This window comes from Saccostrea cucullata, unplaced genomic scaffold (genome assembly GCF_032062105.1).
Source record: "Saccostrea cucullata isolate Sc308-1 unplaced genomic scaffold, CSIRO_AGI_Scuc_v1 ctg9063, whole genome shotgun sequence".
Lineage (NCBI taxonomy): Eukaryota > Metazoa > Mollusca > Bivalvia > Ostreida > Ostreidae > Saccostrea > Saccostrea cuccullata.
In genome coordinates, this window is record NW_026932490.1 from 39,439 (window position 1) to 49,875 (window position 10,437).

The following is a 10,437-nucleotide window of genomic DNA, read 5'->3' on the forward strand; positions in this document are numbered from 1 at the left end:
TGACGGACGGACGTACAGACAGCTAGATGTAAAGAAGGACGGACATACCGATTACAGTATACTCTCCTACTTTTCAAGCGGGGGGGGGGGTATAAATATCATAGAAATGACATGAAGAAGGATATGGAGATAACGAACAGTATTCAATATCGAAGTCTATAAAACAATACAAAATAGGAGCAGAGCAAACATGGACCTCCGAAACATCAGAGATGGGATCAGATGCCATGAAAGAGTGAGCATCCCCTGCTGACCGGTCACACCCGCCATGTGTTCCTTGTCATGATCGGTAAATAACGGAAAAATCCTTCGTCAATTCAGGGCAAATAATGGACTAACAATTAGTATGTATATCAACATTATACTGTATACCATCTAGCAACCATAAGCACTTGGGGTCCTATTTTTTAATTCTAATATGCAGTATATTTTATCAAAAATGAAACTCTTTTGTCTCTACAAATTGGTTTTAAATATATTGTTTTCGACTGAAACATGTACATATAAAGAGAGAAGGCTTGTAACTCTTTTCTCGTCATCCACCTCACCTCGCTTTAACTTCGCTCGATTATTTATCTAAATCAGAATAAGAGATGGGGTATACATACAATAATAAATTTCTTATTAAAATCATTCCACTTCCTTTTCCTATTTCGTTTTAATTTTTATGTGCCCCCGATTTGTAAATATTTCGATGAAATCACCCCCATCTAGGATAAATTTTGTTCATTTGCACCATCTTGGACGAAAGGTGACTCGAACCAAAGGATAACAAAGAAAAAAATGGAAAGGGGGGGGTCATACCCCCAAGTGCCTATGCCAGCAACAGATCACAAATTGTGCCCCAGTTAGGAGAATTCTAATCAGATGTCTTAAATCAAGTTTACCTCTTCACTGACGGTAAAGAAGTTCTGGATATACAGAATATTCCTCCACCAGTAATCCTTACACTTCTGGTAGTCGGGGGACGTCAGGGTCCAGAGAGGTCCCGACCCCCTATACTGGAAGTAGGCCGTGTACACCAGGATAAACAGCATAAAGGTAGGGGTCAACCTAAATAACAGGACTTGTTTTCTTCTTTATGCAAATTTTGTTTTCAGGATATCAATGTAATATAATATTTTTTTGTTAAAAGCTGCTAAGATTGCTAAGATAAAATCAGTTATATTTAATTCATAAGTTTTATAAACAAAGAATACACATTCAATATAAAATAAATATATTACATGGATTGCTGGTTTTTTTTGCACCTTTGATCGAAAGCAGCTTCTTACGAGATCAGGCACAAGTACTTAATGTCTGAAACACATAATTATCGATCTGGCATATTCCGATAATTATGCACTTCATCATATTTACTCTAGTTTGCTGAGAAGTCTATTCTTCTCCAATACTATACAGTACACAACTGTTTTTGAAGTAATCAATCGTTTTGTAAATGCAGCTAGATAGATATTACATAGTTGAAATAGAACTAGAGGTACGGTGAGCAATGAGCTCACTAAATAATACCCCCGCCTCACATACGAATATAATGGCAGTATCCATGTTTTGCTCTGGAAAATCCAAAATGTATGTCAGATCGAAAAGTAAAATAGGAGGTGCACAATGGCAATACGAGGGTTGTCCAAAAAGTTCGTGGACAATAACGTTTTTGTGAAAATTAATGGTTCTATATAAATCTTTTGTATATCAAAATATTTCTTATGAAAAAACAAATCAGAATGATTTAATTCTTATTGATGGAAAGTAATATTTTTGTAAAAATCGGGGTCTTTAAAGGTCGCGCATAGCGCGCACGGACCAGTCTGACGTTAAGCTAATTTCATTATAACGTCAAACATTTGGATTTTGACTTAACACATGTTCATGGACACACACTTCATTTCTTTTTTTATGGCGCAACGCACTTTCTAGAGCTAGCAATAATCTTTAAGTATAGATTATAATTTATTTAATTTTTAAGATTCAAAACAATGCATAAAAATTTACGAGCGTCATCTAAATAAACAGATTGTATAAACAAACTACACAGCCCAGTCCGACGCTGCGCTAGATTTATAACAACGTCATAAACAGAAATCTCCATTTTCAGTAAATTACATGTGTTTTTAAATTCTTGTAGTGTCTTCAAATTTGTACACACAGTTGAAAAATCGTATATACCAATCTGAAATTGATACACTAAATATATTTCAATAGTTTTAAATTATTTTAACAAATATTTTGTCTCTTAAGTCATTTCAACCGCATAAAAACTTATTTTTTGATCGGACGCTGCCCCGTGCGGACGGCTGACGTCGCTTTTTTTTGTCGAGTTTTGACATATATTTGTGAGGGTTTTCGTTTAGTATTTGTACTGTCTGTATAGTATGCGATACTTAAGATATCATAAAATGATTATAGCCTCTTTATTTGTGTTACATAAAATTTTTATTAATTTTGGACTTGTCTTATATAGAAAATAATCATTTTAATCCAAACACTTTATATCAGAGATTATGTCATTTTAATCTTGGTCCGTGCGCACTATCCGCGACCTTTAAAGACCCCGATTTTTACAAAAATATTACTTTCCATCAATAAAAATTAAATCATTCTGATTTGTTTTTTCATAAGAAATATTTTGATATACAAAAGATTTATACAGAACCATTAATTTTCACTAAATCGTCATTGTCCACGAACTTTTTGGACAACCCTCGTATGTAATAAAGGTTCCATGAAAGTTTCATTAAATTTGCTTCAGTGGTGTGAGAGGAGTTGCAGATAAGAGATGGATACCCCCAAAGCGTAACAGACGGACGGACGGACGTATAGACGGACGGACATACCAATTACTATATACCCTCCCACTTTTCAAGCGGGGGTTAAATATATACCAGTATGTCATTATAAATATGACTATCCTCACCTCCAGTATCTATGGAAGTAGAATAGTAACCAGTTCAACTTTCCGTCTCTTTTCTGTAATTCTTTAAGAGTCAAATAACTCAATAAAAAACCACTGAAAATAGAATTATTTCAATCAAATCAATGAAATCATGGACATCTACATGTATTATATCGATATTAATTACGACGTACTTTGATATACATGTATAGTTGTGTATAAAACAGGTGGAGTTAGTCATTTATCAGTGTAACTGCAGACCTTCTATCTTAACACAATTTTGGGGTACAGTCTGCTCCTTAAAAGGCTAGCATATGCATAAGCCCTAATTATACATTCTTGTAGTGCATTACTTATTTTCTTTTATCGAAATTATCATTCTAGTGACAGATATAAAACTAGAGGTACTGTGAGCAATGAGCTCACTAAATAATACCCCCGCCGCCTCCCATATGAATAGCATGGCAGTATTCATGTTTTATTCTGGAAACTCCAAAATATATGTCAGATCAAAAAGTAAAATAGGAGGTGCACAATGGCAATATGTAATGAAATAATAAAGATACAATAACCTTGTCAGCAAATACAGGTTATCATTGAGTCAAATGCTGACTGACGACCAATTGTTAGTCCATTATTTATACACTGAATTGAAGACGAATTTTTCCGTTATTCCTGATCATGACAAGGAGCACACAGCGGGTGTGACCGGTCGACAGGGGATGCTCACTCCCCCATGGCACCTGATCCCACCTCTGATGTTTCGGGGGTCCGTGTTTGCTCTGCTATTAATTTGTATTGTTTTATGGACTTTGAGATTGAATACTGTTCATTATCTTCATATCCTTCTGTAAAAGTTTCATTAAATTTCCTTCAGTGGTATGAGAGGAGTTTTGGATAAGAGATGGGTACCCCAAAGCGTAACAGACGGACGGACGGACATACCGATTACTATATACCCTCCCACTTTTTCAAGCAGGGGGTATAAAGATTGAAAAATCGTACAAGACACGATAAAAAACATTGCTTTTTACATACCTGAGCAAAAAGAATGAATCCACGGCATAATTGAAATTGATCACGATCTGGAAAGTCCATCTGTGGGACCATTTAGGTACAATAGGTACAATATTCCTTGAGAGAAAAATATTAATAAAGAGAGTAATTCAACAAAGTGTTAAAACATCTAAAATTCTCCAAGCTTTCACATCTGTTGAGGGATAGAGTACACTCTAAATAAAATCTTTTAAAGGAACACTCAAAACATCAATGTGTGTCCTCAGTTTCATGAAACAAACCATATGACAATTCAACAAATGGTTCACTATGCAGCTGACCTGATGTACTCTATACAAATTAGCAGTACTTGTACTTAAATACCTCGCCCAAAAAATAGCACCCAATGCCTGGCTATAGACAGGATTTATGCAAGAATGTAAAATGACAACACAAGCAAAAATTAATATATGGTACAAACGTACTTGCAATACTCTGTGTGAAGGAATAAGAATGGCTTAGAATGACCCAGCCCATACTGAGTACCCTAACCCCATTGAGAGCGAGCAACGCGGTAGGGGGGAGGGCATCGGTGTTCAGAACCTTACTGCCATTTGTGCTGACTGAGAAAATCAGTAAAAATTTTCAACATTATTATCAATACGCTGAACATTACTACAACTCTCGTCGCATGCTTGATCATCATCGTAACTTTTATAATCGTCAGATTCTTGCAATTTGTTTTCTATTTTGATCTTATTGTTCAATGTAGCAATTTGTTTATCTTGTTTTTTTTTCTGGTTTTTAAGAATTTTATTCAGTTATACACATTATTTAAGAAATAAGGTATCATTTTTTTGAGTTTTATTGAGATATAAAACGGGTTGGTCAAGTGATCAAACCCAATAAAGCCCGAAGGGCTTTATGGAAGATTTGATCATGTGCCAACCCGTTTTACATCTCAATAAAACTAAAAAAAATGATACCTTATTACTTATATTTACATTTGTGACTTATTCATACTTTAAATTTGCCTGATTGTTACTTTTAACGTGCGAAATGCGTTATTTTTCAAACCCAACGGCATGTATGTAATCCACTAAACGCGCGTCGACCCTTTATGACGTCATTCAGAGATTACGTCGAACGTTTATCCAAACGCACATCTATGACTTCTTGACCCCGTACCTGTATTTATACAGTTATAAAAACACTTGCTTTCAGTAGTGTTATGTAAAGAAAAACATTTGCAAATGTAAATATTTGATTATCGTTTTGTGTACTACCGCTGTTATGGACATCGGCCACAAAGTTCACAGGTTTTTTCGTTCCGCTGGACCTTCTACCTGTAACGCTTACCGTATTACCAACAGAACTACCATGTTTGCTGGTCTTTGTTCCCTGAATCTCGACGTAAGAGTTCTTTTTGGTAGCATCGTTACTTTTACATGCATACTACTATATCTCACATCATTCCGGGGGTTATTATGACGAAATAGAATTACGTATACACACAATGCCTTGCTATTAATGCAAGAATGTGAAATGACAGCAAAAGCAAACAAATAACCTTAAACATGTTAAATACAGTCGTACTTGCAAAGCCCTGTGTGAAGTAATAGGTGTGGCCCAGTATGACCCAGCCCATACTGAGGACCCTCACCCCATTGAGAGCGGGCACCGAGGTAGGAGGGAGCGCATCAGTGTTGAAAACCTTACTGCCATTAGTGCTGATTGAAAAAGTCAGTAAAAACTTCCTTAATTTACCTAAAAAATATACATACAGTATATGTATAATGCATAAATACAGTCTGAAAATGTATTCATTCTCTGTAGGAAAGAATGCTTTCTGCTGTATCAGGTTGCGGTACATGTATTGGTAGCAGCAGAATGGACCAAAACCCTTATCTAGCAAAGATAGATATCTTTTACCAAATCTATCTTTCTCCATATTTTGCAGCAATGAAAATTAATCATAATGCCAGTTATTAAAGATACATATGCATTCCCCATTGAATATTGATCATTATATAATTATATTTACATATTGTTGACTGGGTTTAAAAGCAATATGCATCTATATATATCACATCAACGAGTCAAATTACTTGATTTGAGAATTTGAAATAACATATATTGTCTGCGATCGCAGTCAACAAATGTTTAATTGTAATACCATATTTATTAAAGAAAAATATATTTTGTAGTGGCTTCAGTGATATCTTCCTATACCAGAGTTTTAACTGGTCAATTCAAATCACTGTTGAACACAAACAAACACAACAGAGATTTACTGTAAACCAAAGAAATACAACAGAGATTTACTGTAAACCAACTATTATTTGTGTTTGATAAATATCCACAGGTTCCATGCCCAACTTTAACTCACAAACATTAATCGAGAACCAATCATTTTGGTTATATTTGTAGAGAAATATTTATTCAGTCCTGAAAATTAATTTCGTAGGTTGATTTCAAAGTGACGAATGGATAATAAAAGATGGCACAAAAAATAGTTGGTTTACAGTGGCTGATTCAGTCCATTTTGTGACATAAGCAGTTTAAACATCAGTTTATTTTCTACGGCTCAGCAAATCATTAGAACTATTAGACTTTTTAGGTACAAATTTATGAGGACCGAATTTGGAAAGGTATTACAAAAAGGAAAACTTACTGTTGTGTAAGACCTTGTTTCTGAATGACAGGACAGATATTAGAGTTCCATCCGAGATCAGATGTGTAGTGTCCGAATTAAGGGACTGTGCGTTGCTGTCCTGTTTATCAATCCTCACATCTCCGATTTCCGAGGAGTCGACACCTTGATTTATAAACATGTCGTAAAGAGTGCCCAGCAATAATAGAAAGCCAATGATGGAACAGATCACACTGAAAAATATATTAAACATTGTACATGTTTGTCATGTTCATAAGCCAAAAAACACAATTACAATGAAGCTGATTGTTAGTGTATTCAACTGTATTTATGGATGTTATTCTCTTCAAATACATAAAATACAATTACATTTCAGTTTTTAAGAAATGATGTTAAAGATGTACAGTGGACTACATATTCTCAAAGAAGAAAATATATTCTGTAGTTCTAACATTAAACATTCATAATTGCTCCTAACCTAATCTACCAATTTTATGAATTTACCTATATATACTGCACAAGTAATACGGTAATATTTGTTTTATAACAGATTACCTGGCAGCAATAAACTCTGGAGAGCTCTTGTATTTTACTTCTTGATGATACACATATTTCAGAGAAAGCTTGATTGTTTTGTTTGTATATTGATACAGCTCTAAAAATGCTGTAGAAGAAAAAAAAGATCGATTTAATTTTATTATTTTCATCTGAAACAAAAAAAATCGCAAGGTTCACCCAGCCTTAAAAATTGTTGAAGAGAGTCAGTCTGAACTTTATCTTGAAATTATTAGTATATCTTTGGAAAAAAAGATGTCTATGTATGTGTTCCCATTAAAAATCTTGACACAAAGAGCCCTTTTTAAAGTTGGGAAACAGCCAAATGAAATCTGCAGTAATTTAATGGTTGTTTCTCTTGTTGAAACCATAGTTCACATTAATACTGTACGTGTACATATTAAATTGACGCATTCAAAATTTAGCTTAGTCAATTGGTATGGAGTTGTTGGCACAATAAAGAATAAATACGATAAATAGCTGAAAGACAGACTGAAAACATTTCCACATTTTATTATGTAGGACACAAAATATGTCTTAATCATCCTTCCAAAGATCTGCATCTGTCTGTTTTCCTAGACCAGGGCTGAGGGTCATAAAACTTAGACGAGATCACTTTTGATCCCAGTCTCACTTTAACCAAAGGAATATATAGTGAAAAGTTAGACTGAGATCAAAAGTGAGCTCGTCTAAGTTTTATGGCCCCCAGACCTGGACTTGAACAACAAATATCAGAAAGATGGACACATGTAATGATACACTATAAGAACTGTCACAAACTTCTCCTTGAAGTCAAAACAGGTAGACATTTAGTTTAACCAGTCTTAATTAAATTTTAAGTTCAGACCTAATTCCAACACTTCTTTAACATCAGTAGCAGTACATGCATCAGGCAGGCAGACCCCAATCATAAGATCAGTGGTGTTATACCCCTGTGAAACAGATAGAATGTATGGTCATTTAATTGTTTTTATTTTACAAATCTCTTACCATAGCATTTTTGTCTACAATTAACTAGATATCACTCCCGCAGTCGAATGCACTACCAATTAAATCTGAGATGTGAAATGTCTAAGCATTGATTTAAGCTTTAATGCATAAATATTAATAAATAAATTATATATTTGGAAGATACCATACAAATCCTAACCTTTTCCTAATCTATTTAACATGTTTCAAATAATCTTAAATTTTGAGGAGTAACATGAAAAAAATTGAACTGACGTTACCACCCTCTTGGAACACTGAATCATCTGTCTTATTTTTTACAATTTCAAAAAACATGTAAAATCTTACCAAAGGATTCAACAATCCTGCAACAAAATATTTCCCTCGAACCAGGAAAGTCTCATTGAAAGTGATTCTATCTGTGAATGCCTGACTTATTGCGTTACACCCATCATACTGACCGGGCCATATGAAATCACCGTCAAATATACCACTGGGAACTTTTCCTATGGCATCAAGCACTGAAATACAAAATCTGTTACTTGAGCACATCAGTCAGTTAGTGAGTATGAAATTTTAAATCCAAATAATTCTGCAATGAAGGGCAATATTTCTTCTCTTTAGTCTAAGAAATGTTTCTGCAAAATTTGCAGTACACATTTTTTGTCAATGTTTGTTGTTTTCCATTGAAATATTCTTAAAGTAAATGAAATTTATTCAAATACTGAGATACTGCTGTTTATAAATATGGAAAAAGATAAGCATGTTTTTACTTTTTAGAGACCAGAGACTTCTTTCCTTCAAACCATCAAGTAATAGCTGAAGTCCAACACTACAACCCCCCGACATTTTGATCGGAGACCCGAGATCAGTCATAAATTCCTTCTTAAGGAGCAAAAACTGGTCATACATTGAGTCCAGTGATAGCATTTTCTACAAAATTAAAAACCTCTCAGTTTTGGAAATTTCATAAAAGAGAAAGCATCTGTATAGAGAGCAACAGAGTTTTAGATATAACGTTTAATCCAATTAAAAAAATGATTTTGATTTATAAATTTGTCATACCTGAAGCATAGTGGTACCATTGAATCTGTGGATAAAATCGGGTTCAGACTCCCCCTGATTTAGCTTGACATGACCCTGTCTCATCAGCTCATGGTACTGAGGAACGTTCCTCTGGCCCTGTAGGGCACCCCAACACACTGAGAGGAGAACAGAGCTCAGCAATACAGTTTTCTGGAGAGCCATTCAAATGGATTTAGCACATCTGTTAAAAGACATACTTGGTTTTATTCTAAATACAGTTTTTAATATAAAGACTACGAAAATAAAACAATTAAAAGGATTACAAAGCAAGATTTATATTTCCCCTATCTTTGCCACACTCACTGTCTCATCCTGAAATAATCTTTCTCCCCTCCCATTAATTCAAATTCTATTAATATCTTGCCTTCATGTTTAATACCTACATTATGTAACTTTCACACTTAGCTTTGACAATGATTACAGTGAAAAAATATAATCATTTCTTCTTCTGCATACGATATACAATCTTGTCTATGTACCATTCAGAAAAATCTGTCAGGAAAGTTATGTTGTCATACATGTATAAGATCATTGGCCTTGTGTTGATTTGAAATTTGCTTGTTTAAGGAATTTTTTTTATTTTAAATTTTAAATTAATTTTGCATAGAAAGTATTTGCGAGTGTAACTTTTATCTGTTTGTTATGGTGTTCTGCAGATTTCATGCATTTCTTCCGCTCAAGTAAATCAAAATTATTACCGGTATAAATCATTTTCTGTCTAAATCTCTAAATATATAATATCAAAAGAATTTGATGCATTGGCAATGAAATTCAAACAGAAAAGGGGGTTGAGATTTTTTTGTCAGTATATCAATATGTTTGATAAACATATAGCCGATAAAAATGTTTAAAAACTACTGTAGTTTTAACTTGAAACAAAGGCTATGCCATAAAATCACAAAAATTGCCTTGGTCAGACTTAATGTAGTAACCTTTTAAATTTTAATTTATGTATTATATGACATTAATTACCTTCAAATCTCCTGCAATCTGAACATGGTCATTTGCAGTGAATTTGATAATACCACTTATGGATATAAAATAGCATCATTATGCAGTGGGGGGGGGGGGGGGCACACATCACGTGATAATTAATTGATGCAAATTGACTCAGCAATTCACAGTTCGGTGTGTAATTTGTACTATTTTCATACATTTTTATCAGACAGAAATTTATTAGGGGTAATAAAAATATATTGTAAAAATGCATATGTTAAGGTTATTCCACCCTCCTATGATGTCACAGGTTTTTGCAAAAACTGTTTTAGTTTAAATTCATACCTAATGGAACAATATTTTTTGGAGA

At 33.9% G+C, this 10,437-nt stretch overlaps 1 protein-coding gene across 1 annotated transcript; it reads right to left on the bottom strand.

Annotated features, from left to right (window-relative positions):
- Positions 1–872: 872 nt before the first annotated feature.
- On the bottom strand, positions 873–9,482 carry LOC134235248 (nose resistant to fluoxetine protein 6-like). Its single transcript, XM_062717380.1, has 8 exons — positions 9,111–9,482; positions 8,819–8,978; positions 8,394–8,566; positions 7,945–8,029; positions 7,098–7,206; positions 6,564–6,775; positions 4,371–4,512; positions 873–1,053 (listed from the first exon to the last, which is right to left on the bottom strand). The coding sequence occupies exons 1-8, from the start codon at positions 9,291–9,293 to the stop codon at positions 873–875; spliced, it is 1,245 nt and encodes a 414-aa protein (XP_062573364.1). The 5' UTR covers positions 9,294–9,482.
- Between the last annotated feature and the right edge of the window lie 955 nt (positions 9,483–10,437).